Raw genomic sequence first — 24,793 nt, 5'->3', positions numbered from 1 at the left:
TATTTTTGTTATTTTTTTCAGTCAAGATTTTTTAAATTAAAAGGCTCAAGATGTGTCCGTGGCTGAACTTTTAATATAACACTGCACATACCATACTATATATTATTTGCACACTCTGACCTCAGTTACTTTGAATGTATATATTCATTTCTGTATATTATGTTGATTTCATATTAATGTGTTATATGTTTGTTTATGTATGCACCATTCACCAAGGCAAATTCCACATAATTGTAACTTATTGTGGCAATAAAACCCTTCTCTGATTCTGCAACCACATCAATCTATTTCGAGCCTTTTGCAGTTTGCTTGCGTTGTATATCAGGAGATGGCATCATAATCTAAATGATTTTGGACTAGAGCTCCAGCAAATGTGTGAAGAAGAATGTGGGCAGCTTTGTTCTGTTGTCATGTGCACAAATATGTCTGACTGCTGGTCTTCTCTTCAGCTGGAAAATATTGATACCTTTAAACGCATAGAATAAAAATATACTTATTCAGTCTTTCTTTTTCCTTAGTGTCTTTACATTTTATGGTTTAAGTGTACTTATATACTTATTTTAATGTCATCATTTCTTTGGCTTGTTTTGGCAACAAAACCCTTCTCTGATTCTGAACCCACATCAATCTATTTTGAGTTTTTTTCCGTTTGCTTGTGGAGCGTTGTAATAATCCGCTCTACCAGGAGATGACAGCATAATCTAAATGATTTTTGGACTAGAGCTCCAGCAAATGTGTGAAGAATTGGTGTTGTGAATATGTAACAGCAGAGCAGCAGCTACGTGACATTTGAAGATGACATAGTATTTAGAGTGACAACGGTAGCGAGTAGTATGAAAGCCCAAAATTCCGCTCAGGGAGGCTGGTTGGGGTGGTGGATGGGTCAAACAACACAGGACTTTGACCCCGGAGACCAAGGTTTGTGTCCCGTGTGTCACGTTTCCTAAACCCAACTGTCACTTTCTTTTTTTCCTAGACCCAGCTGTCCCATTCTTGTCCCGTTCTTCTTTTCCTAAACCCAACTGTCCCGTTCTTCTTTTCCTAAACCCAACTGTCCCGTTCTTCTTTTCCTAAACCCAACTGTCCCGTTCTTGTCCCGTCATGGAAAGAACGGCTGAATGGTCGCGGAGCAAAGTCTAGGGGACGCTGGCACAGTGAGCAAGCGAACTATATACTGTACATTACATCGCCAATACGCCTACGTCGAGGCGATGTACTTAGTGGGAAGTAGCCAGAACATGCCCGTAACGTATCCTATAGTTAGGATACGTTATTGCCACAAAATACTATTTGGTGTAAACAAATTAGTTTTTTCATGTCCACAAATTGGTATATTGTGGTCACAAATTAGAATTTTGTGGCCACAATTTATTTTTTTCAGGTGTCATGTCTGGGACTCCGTAAAACATCCGTTAAAGAGAATATAAAAAATATATAAGACAGGTATTAAACACAAGAATAAATGTTACAGTGCAGTGTAAGAAATGAACAATTACTGGAAAAAAAGACAGCTTCAAAAAGATAGGTCTTCAGCCATGGTGTAAAAGACCTGAGAGTTGCAGTGGACCTGCACATTTCTGGGAGTTTTTTTCCAGATATGTGGTGCAAAAAACCTGAACGCCTCTTCTCAATGTTTAGGTCTAACTCTGGTGACAGAAAGTAGACCCGTCCCAGACCACCTGAGAGGTCTGGGTGGTTCCTAATATAGCAGCAGATCAGAAATGTATTTTGGCCCTGTGCAAATACATCTACTGATGCTGCTGGACACATCTTCGCTGATGTTCCTGGAATCATTGGGTGTTTCGGGTCTCGGGTACACCATCATCCAGGCGACCCAGCTGAGGCTGATCAGACCCCAGCTTGTGTACAGTTGGCGAATCTAGCTACTTTGCCCCCATGGAGCTCCTCTCTTGAGCCAAAGCCATCTTGAGGCTTTCAGTGCTTTATAAACTAACCAAAGTCAAACACATTAACAACATAATTGCATGTTTTATCAGACTTAAGATCAGAGTTCATATCAATGTAATGTTGATTATATTGCCTCTGTACAGGGTCGACATTTTATTGCTGTCATTTTCTGTACATGCCAGAACATGTCAGCTGTATAAGAGACAGTGAAGAGATGGGTGAGACGCCTATTACTCATTAAACACTTTAATCCTGACCAAAGTTCCCCTCCAGCTGTTGTCTTAATGGACATGTTCACACTAGCATAAGAGAAACAGGTTTGTGTCTGGATAACGACATGGGCTCTGGAGACAGTTGGAGAAAAATCGCTGCGCTTATTGGAGTCTTTGTGGTTTTGAAGGTATGTATTTTATTATATGTATAAGAAGTCGAGTGTTTGAAGTGTTTGAAATTGAATCTAATTGAGAAACAAAAAAATATATATTTTTTTTTTCGATGTATCTCTTTTTATGTGCTAGGTGCAAGCTGTTCCAACACATATCGGTTGGTTTCAATTTACTTTATTGATCATATTCAAATAAAACAGGCTTTTTTTTTATTTTACTTTTTCGCTGTAACAAACGTTTCTTCCAGGTGATAATGCAGATGCTGGTGAACTGAGTGACGACATACTTGACATCAATAGAGGTATATGATTGAAATATGAAATATGATTGGCGCCCCCTGGACTGACCACCAACACTCCCCCCCCCCCCCGACAATGGTGACTTCTATTGGATCAGAGTACTGTCACTTGGCTGACTGTTCTACCAATCTTCTCAGCCCTTGTCACATGACCAATCAATGTTTCCATGATGACTATCCAAAATTCTGATACCATGAAACCAGCCCTGGAAATAGAAAATGTGTATTGTATTCCGAAATACAATTTGTTTAAAATGAAAACAAGGGAAATTATTAATGAGGGGTTTGTGTCCTGTTATTGTCATGCATGCCACTTAAACATAAATTTTTTGTAACTCCTTAACCCTAACTAATTGGTCTCAACCCAGAGCATCAAAAAGTGACGCCAAGGGGTCCTGACCAAGTGACAGTATTTAATGAGTTGGGTGTGAGAATGTGTTGCTGTTTCCCTAACCCTAATTAAGTGGTTTTACCCTGCAAGTTAAAAATGATGCCAAGGGTTCCCGACCCAGAGCGTTAAAAAGTGACGCCAAGAAGTCCTGACCTAGCCTCAATAGATATTTACCGAGTTGGAAGTGAGAATATGTTGTTTTAACAATGTCTTCTGTTGATACATGTGATCACATGCTTTGCTGACTGATATTCATGGGTACTAAACACGTGTTTTTCACCGTTTTAGGGTTAACACACCTGTTTGAAGGAGACATCGCTGTTGATGTGAGTATGCAGAGAATCTGAGTAGAGATGGCGTTCGTCAAGAACTTAACGCTCAATGCTTTCAATGTGTTTTGCAGCCCAGCAGGAATGCAATCCTTGATAAAACAAGAAGATGGAAGTTCCCCATCCCCTATATCTTAAGCGATTCTTTAGGTACAGTGTTGCCAAAAGAATACATTTCCACCAACAAATAATTTGATGACTAGGTACATGTTCATGTATTGATTTGAAAATTAATTTCCTTTATTCTAGAACTGAATGCTAAAGGTGTGATCCTCCAGGCTTTTGAGGAATACCGTTTGAGATCCTGTGTGGACTTCAAGCCCTATGAGGGCGAGAGCAGCTACATCTCCTTCACCAAGCTGTCTGGGTGAGCTGCATTGGTCCACGCTGACTCGGCCTGATAAATTATCTCGGCAGTTGCAAAACTTTATGGGCCGTACTGTCAAGTCATCAAAGGTAACAGCACCTTAGGTTGATTTTGTTTTCGTCTGAATTTTTCCATTCTATCAATTCAGATGCTGGTCATATGTTGGAGATAATGGAACAGGCAGGAATGTGTCCATTGGAGCCAGATGTGACACTAAGGCTATTGTGCAGCATGAGCTCCTCCATGCTCTGGGCTTTTACCATGAACAGTCTCGCTCAGATAGAGACGACTATGTCAAAATCTGGTGGGACCAGATTGAAGAAGGTGGGTCACAACTATTTCACATTTTGTTTTATTCATGGCTGTGGCCAGGGTTATAGGGAATACTCCAATTACTAAATTTGACAGACAGAAATATTATAGGCCATCTTGCAGTGGGATCACACCAGCCGTAATGCCAATGCGAGCCAGGGGCGTAAAGTAGGGGGATCAATAGAAGTCAACAGTGTGGTTCTGGAAGTGATTATCCCGTTCATTTTCTACATAGGGATTTTGATTATTAGCCATAATGTCTAAACCATCCAAGGTAGACTTATCAGAAGCTATGTTTATGCCGCTGTAAAAGCCACAAGTCTGTATAATATTAACCGTATTTTAAAGGTGCAGTAGGTAAGCCTTATAAAATTAACTTTCTGTCATATTTGCTGAAACTGCCCCTATGTTTGAGTAGAACTACATGAAGCAGGTAATGAAAAAAAAAATCCGGATCCTCTGGCACCACCTACAGCCTGTAGTGTGATTTGCAAAAATCCACCGCTCCCTGTTCAGATGCACCAATCAGGGCCAGGGGGCGGTGTATAACTGCGTGTCAATCACTGCTCATGCACACGCATTCAATCTCCCTTGTGGGGGGAGGGGCTTGGGAGACCGTTTTGGGCTTTAGCGGAAAGGGGGGAGGGACTGAGAAGTTGTCGATGTTCAAATATTTTGGCTAAGTCCTGGATCGTGGAAATGTTTACCACACCCGTGAACAGCAAGCAAGCTGCAACCATTGAGGTCTGTGATCGTTTCTGTACACAGTCTTGTAGAGATAGAATAGAATAGAATAGAATAGAATAGAATAGAGATATTGAATGGCGAAAATCACTTATGGAACCAGCTATCATGGTGAAAAAATCTCTCCAAAGAAAGACAGAAATGTAAACACCTGGCAAAGTGCACACACACACACACACACACACACACACACACACACACACACACACACACACACACACACACACACACACACACACACACACACACACTATCAGCATCGCTGTCATGGCTGATGAATTTTAACAAATGATCATACTTTTAAAAGGATAGGAGGTTTAAAAGCTTCTACATATACATTTGTTACATGGTAGCACTGTTTGAAAGAGTTGATCTTGTCCCCTGACTATCTACATGACAATGTTACTTTCTCGTCACAGGGAAGGAACACAGTTTCAAGAAGTATGAGGATGACTTTATCACTGATCTGAACACGCCATATGACTATGAGTCCATCATGCACTACAGACCACTGTCCTTTAACAAGAACGAAAGCATCCCCACAATCACCACCAACATACCGTATTTTAATGAGGTCATCGGCCAGCGGCTGGACTTCAGTGCAGTAGACATCACAAGGCTCAACCGCATGTACGACTGTGGTGAGTGACTCCTTTCGTGTCCTCCTGACGGTTAGTGAAAGGCATATGGTTCAAATCCAATATCCTGGCAGGGAAAGAGGTTAATAAGGAATCTGTAAAATCTGGTAAATTACTCATTTGTTTTCCCACTTGACCTGAAATACATTTATGCTCTCATCTTTAAGGCTGCACTAAAAGAATGATCACAGTAGTCCCGCTCAGCTTTTCCGATTGTTTAGGTCTTTTACACCCATATACAGCACTACAGATAGGAAAGGAGTACATGCTCAAAATGTATTTTTTAAGACTATTGTTTGGTCTTTTATGGCCTTTATTAGATAGGATAGCTAAAGACAGAGAGGGGGGATGACATGCAGGAAACGGACATGGGTCAGACTTGAACCCAGGCCACTGTGCTAAGAACTGAGCCTCACCCCTATTTTCCACTGGGTGCATCTGCGCTACGTTCCGGCTGCGCCGCGGTTTTGTTCCGTCCTCCGCCACCCGCCATACCACACCGGGAGTGTCTCAGAAGCAGAGCATCTTGCCTCCCTGACTTTGATTTTTATTATTTTATTGTCTCTACGTGTACTTGAAAGAACAATCGCCTGTTTATTAAGCTAGTATATACCTTCCACTCCAAGCACTCCTGCAATTTAACTTCATGCCTTCTCTATTCTGGAGTTGTCAGTGTTGTGGGAGACATATACAATATTGGGGGGTGTTTTTTGGTAAAATGACTGGATGCTCTCGCTGTTTCACTTCCTGCCTGGTTGTCTGTACGCCCCGCGGCTCGCGGGAAAATAGACCTGGCGCGTATCTTTGGCGGAGCGGAGCTGAGAGCCGATGCGCTCTATGGTGTTTTAAGCCCCCAACCGTTGACTTCAAGGCAGCGCTGCGACTGTCGACTTAAAGGCACCTAACCCTAACCTTTGCCTAACCATAGTGCCTTCCAAAATATTTTGAGTATGTAATGTACTCTTTTCCTATCTGTAGTGCTTCATAATGGTCTAACGATACACTCAAACCACAATTCCTGATTTTAAGTTTTTTTTAATTGGGTGATAGAATGAAAAAACGATTTTACCTTGTCATGGTTGAATAATGACAGTTTAGGGGGTAACTAGGACATACATAGAACCTCTAAACCCCATTGACACCTCTTTCCTCTGCAAATCTCACAATTTGAAACTGCCTCTGAAAACGGGCGAATCTCAACAAGCCGCTTAGTTGACGTCAACTCAGCGGCTCCTCCTCATTTGGCTCTAGTCTCTATCTTTGTCACGCCCCAACATTTGCATAGGCTACACAACTGACCTGAGATCAGTTAGTCTTCTGACTCTAGGTCGGGCAGATCTCAGAAATTGTATACATTGTTCATCTGCTATTTTACCATTAAATTCACTTCTGAGACTTTTTCATGCGAGAAATCAACTATGTAGAGGTCAAATATGGGCCGTTTTTCAGCGGCCGGTGCTGCCTGTGTAGCCCGCTGTGAGCTCAATTGAGCTCCGTCACGGCTGGCAGCCCACGGCACTCCATACCCGCGCAAAGTCACCGTTTTGTGGGTTAATGGACTACCAAACGCTGCTGCCTGGACAGAGCTCCAGGTCCTGCAGCTCCCCTCTTTCTGCTAAATGCCCCGTGTGTGTGAGTGAGAGCGCGGTCAGCGAGCTTGTTACGCCAGCAATCTATTACCACAGGTTCCAGTTAATCTTTTAATGTGTGTAATTATAATGTGTTATTTAAACAAACGATTGGTGAAATAAACGCCTCTTGTCCGCGAGTCTCATTGATAGAGCCTGCGGCTGGATGGAGCTAGCTCTATCAATGAGAGCTAGCTAGCCTCCTCTTAGAATTCCTCTGAAATTCACAAAAAATTATAAAATTGAAATCGGACACCATTGTTAGCTTTATAAGACCTTGGGGTATCCGTGATTTGTAGCTACACATAGCTAGTGGTGGGCAGATCGAGGCTTCGTGAAACAATGAAACAGTTGAAGCAAAAGTGCCAAATTGTGTCGAGGCTTCGAAACAAACCGACACCCGTCTCAACAATGACACCTAGTGGTCACTTGCAGGTGTTGATCTGAAACAACCTTGACAACGAGCCATTAAAAAAAATATGTGAATTAGGCTCCTCACTGTGCATAATGTTATTTTGGTCATGAAAAATGAATTAATAAAAGAAATCAAGCCACAATGTCTCACTTTTTTATAGATTTCTATTCCAAAATATTAATTTCTCTGCTGTGGAAGGACTTAGCCTACTTCTTTTTTTACAGATAATGTCTCCAGCCTTTGAAAAAATCCTCACACAAGGGACACTTGTTGCTGGCATGCAAAGATATTTTTTAGCAGGGACATACAAATGAGGAAAGATTACTGCTCTCTCTTTCCAGTAAGTTAGGGGATCATGAGTTCTGGTCAAAAACGCATCGTTGAGGTATTTTTTCTCTTCCACTGAAATGTTTTATATCAAAACGTTCCCATAAACCGTCCTGTGTTTCTACTGGTATTGATATTGATTATGATGGGCCTGATGTTGACATTTGGCGTGATGAATGAAAATGAAAACGGAGCTTCCATTTTTATCTATCTATCTATCCATCTATCTATCTATCTATCTATCTATCTATCTATCATATCTATCTACCTATCTATCTATGTAGCTATATATGTATCTATCTATTAATGTGTCACTGTATGTAGGCTATACTCTGTCTGTCTCTAGCCTATCAGTCAATGTGTAAATTTAAATGTACGCCTAAATATAACTAAACAAGTATCACTATAGATGTCACTATATCACCACAAATCAGCCTATCTCAAAATCAAACTCCTCTCCAAAAACACGAGATTGTGTGGTCTGTTCCAGACCCTGTCAATCAAACTCTGATTCGGCAGACCATGCCACCTGTTGAAACATCTTGTGAAACACGTCCATGCTTCATTTAGCCGAAGTCACGTTTGACATGGTGTGTTTTCAAACGCCGGATCAGTGTTTTGAAACATCTGCGCTTCGGATCTCAACAAAGCTTCGGAACGTCAGTTTCGCGTCAGCCATCCCAACACATAGCTAGGATTGAAGGGACAGTCACACCTAACGAAACCCTTACAGTTCACAAATATTCATTAACTTGAAATCGGACACCGTTGTTAGCTTTATAAGACCTTTAGGTAGATGTTGTATAAGTGGCGTGACGAAATTCTAACTGTAAATATACTCGAATTACGCCGAAACTAGCCGCAATCTGTACACATAGGATTGAAGGGACAGTCGCAGCTAACGAAACCCCTAGCTAGTGTTCACAAAAATTCATTAAATTGAAATCTGACACCATTGTTAGCTTTGTAAGACCTTGGGATGGCTGTTATATAAATGCCGTGATGAAATTCAAACTGTAAATATAGCTACTATAGTTATGCCGAAAATGTAGCTAGCTAGCAGCGATCTATTCCCATTGTATTGAATGGGACATATAGCTAGCTAGCTGCTCCTGCTAACAAAACGGCTGATGTTCATAAAAATGCCTTACATTGAAAACGGACACAACGTTAGCTTTGTAAGACTTTGGGGTAGCTGTGATATAAGTGCCGTGACGAAATTCAAACAGTAAATATATTATAGTTATGCCGGCAGCCGGCCGCAGAGCCCCGGTAGTGCAGTAATCCACAAAGGGTGACTTTGCCCTGGGTATGGAGCCAGGAGGCTGCCGCTTTCTCGTCAGACTGTGTGGAGCTCCTAAAGTCCGACACGTCTTACCAAATTTGCAATTAGCCATACATTTTCGTAAAACGGCCCATATTTGAGCTTTATTAGTTGATTTCTCGCATAAAAAAGTCTCAGAAGTGAATTTGGTAATGAAAAATTGCAGTGTCTGGAATATGAGATTCTGTCGCTTCTCTAATGTGTGTGTATGGGGATTCGCTCAACCAATCAGCGCGCGTCTCTAGTTTGTGTGTATGGAGATTCGCTCAACTAATCAGCGCGCAGCTCATCTAAATATTCATGACCATACCATATTTGGAAGAAAAGCTCTTGTTACAAATAGGGCCAAAACACAGGGATGCATAAGGGCCAATAAAATATCAACCAGGCCATTTTCAGGCCAACCAATGTTACATACCCCATTAGGAGACCATAAGGAACAGTGTGAAATACCCTATATAATCATTCTATCACCCCTTTAACAGAATGAGCTGCAGACAAATGACTGAAAGACATTTGTTTATATAAGCTGTGCAAAACAACAGATGTGTCCTCTTTTCAAAAGTGCAACCGCAATTGTATTTTATCTGAAATAACAAAATAATTACATAATAATAAAACATTAAGAATTAGATTCGTAAAACAATTCCCACATCATATTAACTGAATAAAAATCTCTTCAAATGTGGCCAGGTTAGCTCAGTTGGTAGAGCGGGCGCACATATGTTGAGGTTCATCTCTCGACGCAGAACCCTGGGTTCGAGTCTGACCTGTGACAGTTTCCGCATGTCTTCACCCCTTTTCTTATCACAGCTGTCCTATCCATTAAAGGCAGAAATGGCCAATAATAATAATAATTGTCTTAAAAAACATCTCTTCAAATAAATACCAATAAAATTAGCTAAGAACAAGTTGTAATGTCTGAAGTCAAATAAATAAACTAAAAACACGTAGTGATGTCTGAAGTCCTACGCTGTTTAGAAATTGCATCACGATTCATATCTCAACCGGTTGTAATATTTACCCATTTATATAAATTTTTACATTGTTACATCCTTAGTGCTGTAAGCTTTGTAGGTTGACTGTAGATAACTGTCCTGTTCCAGCCAACACACACACTCTCCTGGACCAGTGCTCCTTTGAGCTGATCAACATCTGTGGAATGATCCAGAATGAGGAGGACACCGCAGACTGGGCCCAGACGCTGAGCAGTCCAGCTGATACCGACCACACCCTGGCAGGGCACTGCAGAGGTAACTTATAATGAAATAAATTGTGACAAAACAGTTTCACACACTCCAGCTCCAGGTGGAAGCTTAGCATTTAATATATTTCATGTAATGCATCATCAAAAACATGTATTTAGTGTGTGTGATTTGCCCAGTGACTGGTTTTACCATATGCAAAGGACAACAATAATGTCATTAAATTTCTTGTCTTACAACACTATTAAAATGTTTCTTAGCTTTTTAGCCATTTGGGTAAATACTGTTGTAAACGGACATAAATAACATTATTTTCCAATCCCAGTCATTATTATAACTCAGTTTACACAATATGTACCGATGGCCACTCTGTTTTTTTGTAGATTCTGGCTACTTCATGAAGTTTGACACATCTTCGGGCGCAGCTGGAAGCAGCGCCTTGCTGGAGTCACGTATCCTCTACCCCAAGAGAGACGAGCAGTGCCTGGAGTTCTTCTACAAGATGACGGGAGCCGCTGGGGACAAACTGGTCATATGGGTCAGGACTGATGATGGGACAGGGGCTCTACGCAGTTTCAAGAAGATCCACACCATTACAGGTATTTTATTTGATGATTCATGTGCCAGCACATAATACACTGTCTAATGCAGAGTGCATTCTTAAATGTTGTCACTTCCAAATCCTTGTTGAAAAACACTTACTATCCATGCATTGGTGGAGGTTAGTGCATTGTAAGATTAATATGAAACTAGGCATGGGCGTGTTACCAGTTTCAAGGTATATCGTTTGAAATGTCATGGTTTCAAAACCACTAACATTTTCCGTCATACCTTTCCTGCAGTATGAGCTGTTTTTTATGTGTCTTCAACAGAAAGTGCACTTTAGAAATCCCACTCCCTGCCAGTGTGCAGTGTGTTTAACAATACATTACATTGTTCTCTAGGGCTGTTGGAACAAATTCCGAAAGTCGAATATAATTCAAATAGTAAAAAAATCAATAACATTCGAATTCTGAAATTACTATTAAAATGTGAATTTTTTAAATAAAAAGGTTGGTTAACGTTAGCTAATCTCCCTTTTCTCATGTCTGATAAGTTACGGAAGTGAGAAACACAAGGCATTGTGAGCTAACGTACCGAGTAACGTTAGTACAGGGGGGAGTGACTGGCTGCGGCTGGAAATCGGAGGAAGGACGGGAAATAGTTTTAACATGACTTTAAAATCAACATCCAAAATGCTTATGTTATCAGTAGTTAGCTAGCTCGTTCTGGTTTCCTAACTGCGTCGCAAGTTATAGGAGCTTAGCTGGGAGCTTCATGGAGACAGCTTAATGTTAGCGGCACCCTACAGCTGTCAGAGTTAGCATCGACTTCATATATTACCTTCTAACACATGTATTTTCAGTAACGTGACAATCTGCAAGAACCATGTTGCTTATAAATCACTAAAATGGTAGTGGCAGCACTGTTTGGCTTAGTTATCAATGCCGTTAGCATCGTGGCTAACACTATTGTTCAGGGGCGGAGCTAGACTCTCAGTACAGTGGGGGTGGAGCTTCATCATGGGGGCCTCTGCTACCAAGTCATTTTAAAATAAAAAATAAAAAAGGTAAATTATTTGATGAATGTTACAAGTTATAATGGGTCACTTGTTAAGCCAAGTAAGCCTATATGTCAAATAAAACCCAAAGAAAAGCCAAATGTTTTGACAAGTTTGTATTGACGAACAAACAAAGAAAACAATTTGCCAGTCAAATGAAAATGTTTCAGCACCATGGACAGTGACAGCTGATGGACAGCGATGGTGCTGAACAGGCCAAGTGCACTCAATCATTGCCACGCTATATAATTAACACGGCACTATTATACTGTATTGAACACAATGTTTGTTTACAACTCCATAGGTAGGCTACATGTGCTACATGATAACTCAACTGTTGCCAACCACTTTGTCCTTGTCGATATGTATGTCCCGCTCCACACACAGCAAGGTGAGATGGGACAGTCTGGCCTCATCCATGCACGAACGCAAGTATGTCTTAATGAGACGCAGACGGCTGAAGCTTCGTTCGGCGCTGGCACTGCTGATAGAAAGGGTTTTATAAATCCTGTGGAGAATGGTCAGGTGTGGGTAGGTTCTATCCATGTCATTGGCAACGAGGAATGGCAGGACGGCGTCGGTGGTGAGATCCATGTTTAACTCAGAATACAATGCACGAAAAGAGCAAAACTCCTCCACTGCGTCTTCTGGCTTGGGCATGTCTTCTGAGTAGAAATGGGCCAGCTCAAGCATTTCCTCCTCAGCATCAGGGTGCTCAAACCGCTTTGGGCAGAGTACTGCGAACAGTTTGGCCATTTTTTTGAAGTCTGAAAATCGACTTCCAAACTGCTCCACAAAACATTCAGAATGTAAAAATAAATTTCCGCTTTGAAGCAGCGTCTGCTGTCATCAATCTGGTCTTCCTCTGCGTCCTCGTCAAAATGCCTTTTTCTCTCTCGAATCCTCTGCTCCTAAACTCCTAAACTCGGTGGCTGCGTGGCTTTCTCTGGCCATACTTCTTGCTGTGTTCTCCATGCTGTCAAACACCTCCTCTGTGCGTAACTCTCTGATCTGAGCCACAGTACTGTCAATAAGATCCACAGCAGTGTTGACATCCAGTGACTCTTTTTGAAGGTAAGTCGACAGGATGTATGTCCTCTTCAACAAATTGTTCCAAAATATGAACATGAATTCAAATGTGCTGAGTTTTGACAGCAGGCTGTCAGCTTCAGAGGCTGCCTTGGGTGTGCTGTTGTGGTGGTGGTGGTGGATACGGTTCAGGGCTTTGAGAATTGCTGGGAGGCTCTTTATCACCGCTTCCTGGAGGCCCACCTTGTGTCAGAAAGGCTTTTCAGCGTAAGAACGGTTCTTTCCATTTGCATGATTTCCTGTTCTTCTTCCAGTATTTTAAATCACGGAAGGCTTGAAGTTAAAAAACAGTACAAGGTCTCAAGTGTACCGAAAAAAACTTTAGCGCTACACAAACAACACGCAGCATCCATAAGAATTAGATTGAGGTTTCATGCGTCTCAACCCACTCTGTCCCTTTTTTAAATGAAGAAAACCCCATACATGGGTCAGCCCAGGCTTTCCCGGCACTGTCATTGGACTTTTTACCAAAAAGCCAGCAACAGAAACAGAACAGTGGGTTTGCCCTGGGTGAGTACCAGAGGTGGGTAGAGTAGCCAAAAATTGTACTCAAGTAAAAGTACTGTTACTTCAGAATAATATGACTCAAGTAAAAGTAAAAAGTAGCCATCCAAATAATTACTTGAGTAAGAGTAAAAAAATACTCGGTGAAAAAACTACTCAAGTACTGAGTAACTGTTGAGTAACGTCTGATTTATTTTTTAACATAAGCATTCAATCAGACGGACAAAAATACTAAATAATCATCTTTAGGCAAATTATAGTTCATCCAATCAATAAATAAAAATTAATTAATTACAAAATAGCTTACATTAAAATAATCCAGGTAAATTCAAGTACTTAAAAAATAAAATCCATAAAATAATAATACATAAAAATAAATAAGCGCAAGTAACACAAATTTACAAACCTACTTTTTTTTACCAGGCTCTGCAGGCAGAACTAGAACAAGGTAAGGGAGCTGCTGTTTGGCACTTTTACTAAGGTAACCATGCTTTCATTATGAGGCCAGAGACCTGTACTACGAAGCAAGATTTGGGGTTAATGAGCTAACTTCAGGTTCAACCCAGGGTCTCCTTTATCACGAAGGTGGATCACTTGATACCGAGTTCAATCGCCGTGGTAACTCATGCTGGACGCCTAACCTGGTCGGGAGCAGGTTATGTTGGAAATCAGAGATCAACCGGTGTTAAAGCACCGCCTACTGACCAATCAATACTCGATTGATAACGGCATAACCGTTCTTATAGAAGATCAGGCGGAGCTCGGTGCGGAGAGAGAGAGAGAGAGAGAGAGAGAGAACGGGGAAGAGTGTGCTTATAAAAGTTAAAACATTTAGAGACCGACAACGGCGTAAAAAAAAATCCCTGATGGGTATATTTATGAAATATTTAGATTTGAATGGGAGGGAATTACATATTGGCCATTTCTCTGCTTCTTGAGCCAATGCGCAGAGCGGTTTGAATTATGTTTTTTACATTTTTTATTTGCTCTCACGATCGCTTCCACTGGCAGGTTTGCAACTGAGCGGGGGGAATACAAACAATGACCCGTAGAATACCAAAGAGGTAAAAAGAAAAGTAACGAGCTCATTGTAGCCCAATGTAGCGGAGTAAGAGTACAGTTTCTTCTTCACAAATCTACTCAAGTAAAAGTAAAAAGTATAGTGATTTAAAACTACTCCTAGAAGTATAATTTTTTCAAAAACGTACTCAAGTAAATGTAACCGAGTAAATGTAACTCGTTACTACCCACCTCTGGTGAGTACACCAACCACTGACGCTCCACTGGGTTACCTGAGCCTCCCATCTGGCGCATATACCAAGCCGGACTGAAGCATCGCTTATCCTGGTCATGTGGAAACTCTTAATCCCTAGCAATCCCTCAAGCCAGGCTGGCAAGGACCATGTCCAATCACCGCACAGATCAATTCAGTAGTGAGAGGGCGGTGATGAAAAAGGTACGGGTCAGTGGGATATTCCTCTTCAGACAGGACATTGGCTAGGCAGTGCGCCTCTGAAGGACCCATGCTGGCGCTGCTGCTGGAACCAGAGGCATCTGCGACCGACAAGGTGCCCTCCACTTCACATTGCCGGCAGTGGCGGTGCCAGAGATGTTCTTTTGCTGGTGCTTTGGGGTTGCTGGACGTTTCAGTGAGGGTGCTCTGAAATTTTGAGTTTCCCTTGACACAAATAGGCTAACGTTACACACACAGATGCTCACCCACCTCAGCCGTGGTTTACTAAACGAGCGAACGAGAGAGATTGATTTAAAGTTGCCGATACAACAGCAACAGAGAACTCTGATTAGCCCGCCAAACATATTTCAAATACCAGCCAACAAGCCGGGTTCAAACAATCATTACTGCAGCTCTCATACATTGGCTCAGAAGAGTAATGCAGCAGGCCAAATACACCACACATAGCCAAGCACACACATAAAAACACACGTGCATGTATCCTCACACAGTTTTCACACTTGCACGTATGGTCAAAATACTGTAGTCATATCTGTAGGGACTTAATATATCTAAATAAGCCACTGAGGGCGAACACATTTTCTGGGCTAAAAATAAACCGATGTCCAGTGCGCTGTATAATTTTAGATTCGGTGATCCACTTATTCACATTTCTGTAAAAACACGTTTACTGTATTGCTCTTCTACGAGACAGCTGACTCACCCACTGTGGCCTGGCTGTGCAATCCCCTGGTCTAATGTTATGTACAGCAGGGTGACGTTAAGCATCCTCAGCAGCAATCACAGCCGTGGTCTGGTCACCTTCCTCCGGCTGCTTTTCTTCGTCCCGGTTGGTGACAAGTTCACCATATCTCTCAGTCTCATTTACAGACTTTGATAAAGTCTCCACACCTTGACGTTGAGGGAGTAAAAAACTATCCATTGCTAGCGTTAGACTCACTTCTCTAATCCTAACGATTCCAAATATTAAACACTTCTTCTTCTGTGTGAATAGTTACTTCGGAAGTAAGGTCAAAAGTTCAATGTGTGCTGCACCCTTTGGCTGAATACGATCACCTGTATTTTTAGCCTAAAAATAATCGGTTTGTTTTATTAATGTATTTATTCATTTTTCAAATATAAATTATACTATTTACACATTAATGATTTTTTATTTATTTATAAATCAACCACAGCAATTTCTTGGGGGTGCTAAGGCGGTGCTATGGCAAACCTAGGGGAGGCTACAGCACCCCCTAGCCCCTCCCTGGCACCGCCGCTGATTGCCGGTGACAGTCGTCCCCTCTCCGGTGAGCCTTTCTGGGCTTAACTGCTGTTAGCCTCATTGTTAGCTGGTGTCAGGCTAGTAGGAGTTACAACGTTAACGGTATAATTATTATTTTGTTGAGTCAGGGATGATGACGATGACGATGACGATGATGATGACGATGACGATGACGATGATGATGATGATGATGAGAAGTACGATGTGAGAGGAGCACACAATGCTACCACACTTACCTCCTACTATCTCTATCTTTTCTTTTTAATGCGCCAGATTTATATTTTCTCTCCATTTTCGTAACTATTCTCTTGAGTGCTATCAGGAAAGTAGCCTATATAGCTAATATTTACATTATACATTTGTGCCTCATGCCACCCTTAGTTACTGTTGCTAAGTAGGAGAAGCTTGGGGAGGCCTTAACAACAGTAACTAAGTACAACAAGCTGGGGGGGCTTGACATGGCGGCGCTCATTGCGCAGCCCATTGGCCTCTGTATGTATATATATACGTATATGGCGCTGCCACTGTCAAAGGAGCAGACAGAAGGAGTTGCATTATGCATTTGAAGGTTATACTGTCAAACTGATTCAGAAGGAAATAACGATGTGAAAAAATAAAGAAAGCGTGGCTCATTGGCTTGCTAATTCCCATGATGCAAGCCTATGTAAATAGAGTTGTGTTAAAATTTGCTGATAAGTTTGCCGTTTGTTCTAAAATACAAAATGTAACTTCATAAATTTCGTTTTTTAATATGTCTGCTAAGAATGTAGTGTTTTGTTGCCTGGTAATTGTCATTGTTGTGCTGGTTTACCATTGTAACCATGAGTTAAGTGAGTTAAGTTAGGTTTGATAAGAACAGCTGGTTTATCACAACACTAGCTCATGTGCAGTAGATTCTTTCAGCTAACGATTTGTAATATGTCACTTGGTGGGGCCTCGTTGCCGTCAAGTAGATCGACGGAAGATCGGCGGTGATTGAGGGGCCCCTTATTTGCACAGGTCCCTAGTAGTCCATGAGCCAGGGCCCCAAATTTGGCCCATTTACTGCTGGTAAACTATAGCCACATGGACCGGAATGAGAGTCCGGAATGAGATTCCGGAATGAGATTCTTTAAGTAACTCTTTTGTAAAGGCTAACGTTGCTCGGTTAGCACCCTCGACATCATGTTAGAAAGCACAGCCGAAACGATTTGTCATAAACTATATATTGTAACAATAGCAGTAGCGGAGATAGCGTGGGTGGATGGGTGCGGTCGCCCTATAGTCCATGAGCCAGGGGGGTTGATCGGTATCATTGGGGGGACAAAGGCTCATAGTGATTTTTGGCAAGGTATACACCCCTAGTACTAGAAAAATCACGATAGCAGTGCAGGGGTGGTAGCCAATCACTTTTTTTCAGCTCATGAAGTTACTAACCCCCTAAGATAAATTCCGTTTTTGAAATCTGGTGTATATGTGGTTTAGGCTCATGGTATCGATATTGTCAATATTCTATAATATGGTGCTTGGTATCGTTGGAAAGGGGACCTTTTAGGCTTTCATTTAAGCCCAGTACTGAATCTGTCTGACAATCACAGAGGTCACATGACTTCTGTAAACCAGAAATAACACATATTTTCTCCCAATTTCTGCCTAAACTGTATGCTTTCTTTTATCCCTGGGGCAAATTATGAGTCAGAAAATTTTTTATTTATAATGGAGCCAATAGAATGGACAAATAGAATAGAATTCCCTATTAGTCCAGGGCCATATGGCCTCTTTATTCATGTACAGTTGTAATAAAAAGTAATTGTTTCAATAGTGTTGTCAACATAACACTTGTAAGTGGTTTAACAAAATGCTTCTATCATTATTCATATCATGTATTTTGATATTCAGCCACTTTCAGGCCACTTTAGAATGTCAGAAAGTAGCTCATGCACATAATGTTGATGGATTTTGACAAGGTTTTGTCAGTTTTGTGAAAAGATAGTTTGTTCAGGTGATAACAACACTACCAACTATGCCATCTTCAATCAACTTCCAATGAGTTCCAGGGGTATTAAATGTAAGTACAAAATACTTTTTATCTTGTGCTTGTGAATTGATGGGGAATAGACAGAGGGAGATTATACCTATAGTAGGGGTGGGCGATATATATCGTCTACGATAATATTGTCGTTGTTGTGTTAACGATGTGCAAATTGACATTATCGAGTATTTAAATTACTTAGAAAATAACACTTAAAAACACGGACGACAACGGCTACACATTCACTAATGTCAACAAAGATGGCGGCGCGCGATTGTGCAGCGGCTGCTCGCTCTCCTGTCGGTGTATATTTATACAAGTACAGCCACACTGAACTAATCAATATAGGACTACGATACAACACAGCCGTTACAGGAGCCTTTCAGGCGCCTCATAACATCCCGGAGGACCTAGCCAGACCGGACGCTCCATGGATTGTTGTCGGCATCTAGCACGCTGAGCTAGCTACCGGCAGGATCGAGACAAGAACTCCGGCAAGACCAGAGGAGGAGGACTCGTTTTTTGTGCAGAATGAATGGAGTACCGACCGCAGGATCGTTGCCCAGCACTGCTCACCTGACCTGGAAGCCCTGTTGGTAATACAGGCCATTTTATTTACCACGAAAACAGCACAGACTGATGTATGCTGAGACCAGGAGTAGTTGGATGTGATGTGACTGATGCATGCTGGGACCAGGAGTAGCTGGATGTGATCTGACTGATGCATGCTAGGACCAGGACTAGTTGGATGTGATCTGACTGATGCATGCTGGGATCAGGAGTAGTTGGGTGTGATCTGATGTATGCTGGGATCAGGAGTAGTTGGATGTGATCTGATGCATGCTGGGATCAGGAGTAGTTGGATGTGATCTGACTGATGCATGCTAGGACCAGGAGTAGTTGGATGTGATCTGACTGATGTATGCTGGGATCAGGAGTAGTTGGGTGTGATCTGATGCATGCTGGGATCAGGAGTAGTTGGATGTGATCTGACTGATGCATACTGGGATCAGGAGTAGTTGGATGTGATCTGACTGGCCCAGGTGAGGGAGAGGAGCAGTTCTGTATGCTTTCTTGATGTTAGAGTATACATGGTCTAGTGTGTTCTTCCCTCTAGTAGCACAGTCTACATGCTGGAAAAAGCTGGGGAGTACAGACTTTAAGGACACCCTGCTACAATATGTATCCCCTCCAGGTGATTGCGCTGCAGTTTGTTCACTATGGTTAGCAGTGAGCCAAACTTGTGCTAACGTTGGCATTGGGGGCTGTTTAGATGGTGGTGTGCTGTTTTCGTGGTAAATAAAATGGCCTGTATATTACCAACAGGGCTTCCAGGTCAGGTGAGCAGTGCTGGGCAACGATCCTGCGGTCGGTACTCCATTCATTCTGCACAAAAATGCAGTCTATGCACTATTGAAACAATTACTTTTTATTACAACTGTACATGAATAAAGAGGCCATATGGCCCTGGACTAATAGGGTATTCTATTTGTCCATTCTATTGGCTCCATTCTATTTTGAAGACTTGTGCTGGCTGCATAAGTCTAATTTAAGGCTCTCACATATAAATAGTATGGGTATATTGTACATTTTCTGAATCATCAGAGTGCCTTGAGTATTGAAGTTGTTGAGTTTTGTGTCCCTGGTGTTCTGTCATGCCCCAGGGATAAAAGAAAGCATACAGTTTAGGCGGAAATTAGGAGAAAATGTGTGTTATTTCTGGTTTAAAGAAGTCATGTCACCTCTGTCACCTCTGTGATTGTCAGACAGATTCAGTACTGGGCTTAAATGAAATCCTAAAAGGTCCCCTTTCCAACGATACCAAGCACCATATTATAGAATATTGACAATATCTCTACCATGAGCCTAAACCAGATATACACCAGATTTCAAAAACGGAATTTATCTTAGGGGGTTAGTAACTTCATGAGCTGAAAAAAAGTAATTCGCTACCACCCCTGCACTGCTATCGTGATTTTTCTAGTACTAGGGGTGTATACCTTGCCAAAAATCACTATGAGCCTTTGTCCCCCCAATGATACCGATCAACCCCCCTGGCTCATGGACTATAGGGCGACCGCACCCATCCACCCACGCTATCTCCGCTACTGCTATTGTTACAATATATAGATTATGACAAATCGTTTCGGCTGTGCTTTCTAACATGATGTCGAGGGTGCTAACCGAGCAACGTTAGCCTTTACAAAAGAGTTACTTCAAGAATCTCATTCCGATCTCATTCCGGAATCTCATTCCGGAATCTCATTCCGGACTCTCATTCCGGTCCATGTGGCTATAGTTTACCAGCAGTGTTGTAATGTAACATCGGGAAGGAACTTGTTTAGGTGGAACATTTGCAAAAGTAAAATGCCACATACAGTATCAAATAAAGTTAACTGTTAATACAATACAGTAATGTGAGCTATTTAAATTAGCTGGATACATGGTTATATGTCATTTGCTCTTGCCAGTGTATTGCCGTGTGTACTTCGTCCACAGCAATCCCCTCCAATCGGCCCCGAAGCGTCCCAGTTACATATTAAATGCCATAAACATATTCCTTGTTAATCTTAACAATTATTCCCTGAACGAACCAAGCAGGCCTGCTTTGTTACACAATTGCTAGCTCAAAGTTTGTTGTTGTTGAGAATGATAACCCACAGAGAGTGGAAGGTGAGGGATATCAGGCAATTATCCTGGAAATGTACTTCCGTTGATCCAGACTAGTATATGGCTTTAAATACTTCCTTTCAATTCATGAATAATCCCCAATAAATATAAAATAAATTGCCTGCTTTTTGTCTGCCAGGTAATGGAGATGCTGCCTGGAAAATAGCCCATGTAACTCTCAAGGTGACAGAGAAGTTCCGCTATTCCTTCCAAGGCATCAGAGGATCAGCAGACTCCTCAGGCGCCATCTTAATCGATGACATCACTCTTACTGAGACCATTTGCCCCAGTGCTGTCTGGCAAATCCACAACTTCAACCATGTTCTCGCCACCACTCCTAATGGCAGTGCAGTTAAAAGCAAGTGCTTCTACAACTCGGAGGGCTACTCATTCGGTGTCAGTGTTTACCCAAATGGACAACACAGCGCCTACCCAGACTATGTTGGTATGAACTTGCACCTCTGCAGTGGGGAAAACGATACAGTGATGCAATGGCCCGCCAAAAACAGGCAGGCAACCATTGTTGCCATGGACCAGGACCCTGATGTAAAACTGAGAATGTCTTCTACAAGAAGCTTCACTACAGGTAGGCCCAGGTCACTGGCATTTAGGTAAAATAGAGTTGTCTAGCTTGATAAAAGGGTGAGCTTAGCTGAATTACATCTAGTTGAATATAGCCATGCAGTTAGTTACGGTTTTATTTGCTTCATGCCAATACAATAAAGGTGAACGGAATTTTATTTGTGGTTATCACAGCATTGAAAAATGACATTTCAGCAATATTTCTTTCCAAATACAGTGTCAAAACATGAAAACAACACTGGGACCGTAATTTAAAACATATTTGCCATTAGCATCAGTAACCTGACGTGTTATGTGCTTACCTCCTCCATGACCTTGGCAGGATGAGGCAGCACTGTGTTATCATACAGCTGTTATGTCTCCCAATATCTCTGGAGGCACAAAGTTTAAGTACTTCTCTGCCTGGAAATGTCACGAGGTTATGTTGGACACTGACTTGAAAAAAAAAAAAAAAAAAAAAAATAAATAAAAAAAACACCACCTCTTTTTTTTTTTTTTTTTTTTTTTTTTTTTTTTTTTTTTTTTTTTGTTTTTTTTAGTTTTAAAAAAAAAAAAAAAAAAAAAAAAAAAAAAAAAAGGGGGAGGGGGGGGGGGGGGGGGTTTTTTTTTTTTTTTTGTTTTTTTTGGGGTTTTTTTTTTTTTTTTTTTTTGTTTTTTTTTTGTTTTAGTCTAGTCTTTGTGTCAAGCTGTCATTTTAGTTTTTATTAGTTTTAGTCACGTTCATACTCTTTAGTCTAGTTGAGTCGATTAAAAGTCTGAGCATTTTAGTCTTAATTTAGTCAGAATTATCCATGACTATTTTAGTCTAGTTTTAGTCAACGGAAATTGATAACATTTAGTCTAGTTTTAGTCAATTAAAATAGTCAATTAAAATTGTATTTTAGTCTCTTTTTAGTAATGCAATTCTATTTAATCCACACACTCTCTCAAACAAACAGACACATACACACAGACACATACACACACACAAACACACACACACACACACACACACACACACACACACACACACACACACACACACACACACACACACACACACACACACACGTTTGTCTCAGTCATTTTCAGCTCCAGTGGCTAAGGTCTAAAGCTAACGTTAAAATGAGATACATTAACCACAGCCTCATGAGTTGGCATTGGCTTTCTAAAATAGAAAGTAATGTTACGTTATCTTGACTTACCTCAATTTCATTATAGAATGGCTTGAGATGTCTCTTACAGTTTTTTACAATCACTTTGCTACTAATTTCAGAACCTTGATGTCATTTTTCAAAACTCTAGACACAAAACTCAAAACGATCATCACTTTTAACACAGACTGTCCAATGTTCAAAACATTGCATTGTGCCTTCATATCTTTAAAGAAATCTTGCACAATCATTGGTTCAAAAAACGAATTGATTGTGAAATACCATTGAAACGTTACTTTAGATCACCCATAGCCCATAGTTTCAATGTGTCATCGTTCTTACAATCATTAAATATTGTAGTTCAAAATAGGTGATACATGTTTCATTATGGTACTACAAGTAAATACATCCCTGTTAAAGTACTGCAGTAGTAGAGAGAATACTACAGACCAATGTGGTAGGAGTATATAATATATATACAGTACAGGCCAAAAGTTTGGACACACCTTCTCATTCAATGCATTTCCTTTATTTTCATGACTATTTACATTGTAGATTCTCACTGAAGGCATCAAAACTATGAATGAACACATATGGAATTATGTACTTAACAAAAAAGTGTTAAATAACTGAAAACATGTCTTATATTCTAGTTTCTTCAAAGTAGCCACCCTTTGCTCTGATTACTGCTTTGCACACTCTTGGCATTCTCTTGATGAGCTTCAAGAGGTAGTCACCTGAAATGGTTTTCCAACAGTCTTGAAGGAGTTCCCAGAGATGCTTAGCACTTGTTGGCCCTTTTGCCTCCACTCTGTGGTCCAGCTCACCCCAAACCATCTTGATTGGGTTCAGGTCCGGTGACTTTGGAGGCCAGGTCATCTGGCGCAGCACTCCATCACTCTCCTTCTTGGTCAAATAGCCCTTACACAGCCTGGAGGTGTGTTTGGGGTCATTGTCCTGTTGAAAAATAAATGATGGTCTAACTAAACGCAAACCGGATGGGATGGCATGTCGCTGCAGGATGCTGTGGTAGCCATGCTGGTTCAGTATGCCTTCAATTTTGAATAAATCCCCAACAGTGTCACCAGCAAAGCACCCCCACACCATCACACCTCCTGCTCCATGCTTCATGGTGGGAACCAGGTATGTAGAATCCATCCGTTCACCTTTTCTGCCTCGCACAAAGACACGGCGGTTGCAACCAAAGATCTCAAATTTGGACTCATCAGACCAAAGCACAGATTTCCACTGGTCTAATGTCCATTCCTTTTGTTTCTTGGCCGAAACAAATATCTTCTGCTTGTTGCCTCTCCTTAGCAGTGGTTTCCTAGCAGCTATTTGACCATGAAGGCCTGATTCGCGCAGTCTCCTCTTAACAGTTGTTCTAGAGATGTGTCTGCTGCTAGAACTCTGTGTGGCATTCATCTGATCTCTAATCTGAGCTGCTGTTAACTTGCGATTTCTGAGGCTGGTGACTCGGATGAACTTATCCTCATCAGCAGAGGTGACTCTTGGTCTTCCTTTCCTGGGGCGGTCCTCATGTGAGCCAGTTTCGTTGTAGCGCTTGATGGTTTTTGCAACTGCACTGGGGGACACATTCATATATATATATATATATATATATATTTATATATATATATATATATATATATCAATCATCAGTAACGAGTTGGCAGAATTGGACAAGCAATTCCAAGGGCCTGCATCTATACAGTGCAGTACTGTCAATACTGTAAATAGTCTCAAAGGTGGTACATGGGACCATAGAAACAGTGTCTGATAAACAGTAGTACATTACAGTAAAGAAGGATGATGAAATATTACATCCATAGATAATGTAGTCTAATTGGTTCATGCTCCACGCTAACTGGTGACGATGAATCTGGTTATCTTGAAACTTTCATGAGGCTATACACCTATGGAATATTGTTTGTTTCCATACAGCTATGCATTAAGAGTAATGCAACATTTACTTATCATTTAGAGCAGCTGTATGGATTGATAGTTAGATGATTGTAATGAAATTAATAGACAATCATCTGAAATGTAATGTGTGAATTGCTTTTTGAAATAGTAGTACTTTAGGTGATCTTTGTTAAATGAACAAATGATCTTAGGTTTATGTGTATTGTATCCAAGCAATTGAAAAAAGTTTTAGAGTTTTGAAAAATTAGCATTTTGATCATTGGTTTTG

The 24,793-nt window shown here is 41.1% G+C and overlaps 1 protein-coding gene across 1 annotated transcript in view; it reads left to right on the top strand.

Moving 5' to 3' along the window:
• The first annotated feature begins 2,207 nt into the window (after positions 1 to 2,207).
• The window catches only part of LOC120546235 (meprin A subunit alpha-like), a 29,689-nt gene continuing 7,103 nt past the window's right edge, over positions 2,208 to 24,793 (top strand). The window contains exons 1-11 of the mRNA XM_039781021.1: positions 2,208 to 2,308; positions 2,427 to 2,451; positions 2,542 to 2,595; positions 3,272 to 3,309; positions 3,387 to 3,462; positions 3,562 to 3,679; positions 3,828 to 4,003; positions 5,155 to 5,376; positions 10,174 to 10,320; positions 10,656 to 10,871; positions 21,024 to 21,470. Coding sequence (XP_039636955.1) covers positions 2,246 to 2,308; positions 2,427 to 2,451; positions 2,542 to 2,595; positions 3,272 to 3,309; positions 3,387 to 3,462; positions 3,562 to 3,679; positions 3,828 to 4,003; positions 5,155 to 5,376; positions 10,174 to 10,320; positions 10,656 to 10,871; positions 21,024 to 21,470 — 1,582 coding nt within the window. The 5' untranslated portion in view covers positions 2,208 to 2,245. The remainder of the gene's footprint in view (positions 2,309 to 2,426; positions 2,452 to 2,541; positions 2,596 to 3,271; positions 3,310 to 3,386; positions 3,463 to 3,561; positions 3,680 to 3,827; positions 4,004 to 5,154; positions 5,377 to 10,173; positions 10,321 to 10,655; positions 10,872 to 21,023; positions 21,471 to 24,793) is intronic.

This window comes from Perca fluviatilis, chromosome 18 (genome assembly GCF_010015445.1).
Source record: "Perca fluviatilis chromosome 18, GENO_Pfluv_1.0, whole genome shotgun sequence".
Lineage (NCBI taxonomy): Eukaryota > Metazoa > Chordata > Actinopteri > Perciformes > Percidae > Perca > Perca fluviatilis.
This window is presented reverse-complemented; position numbering and strand designations above follow the sequence as displayed.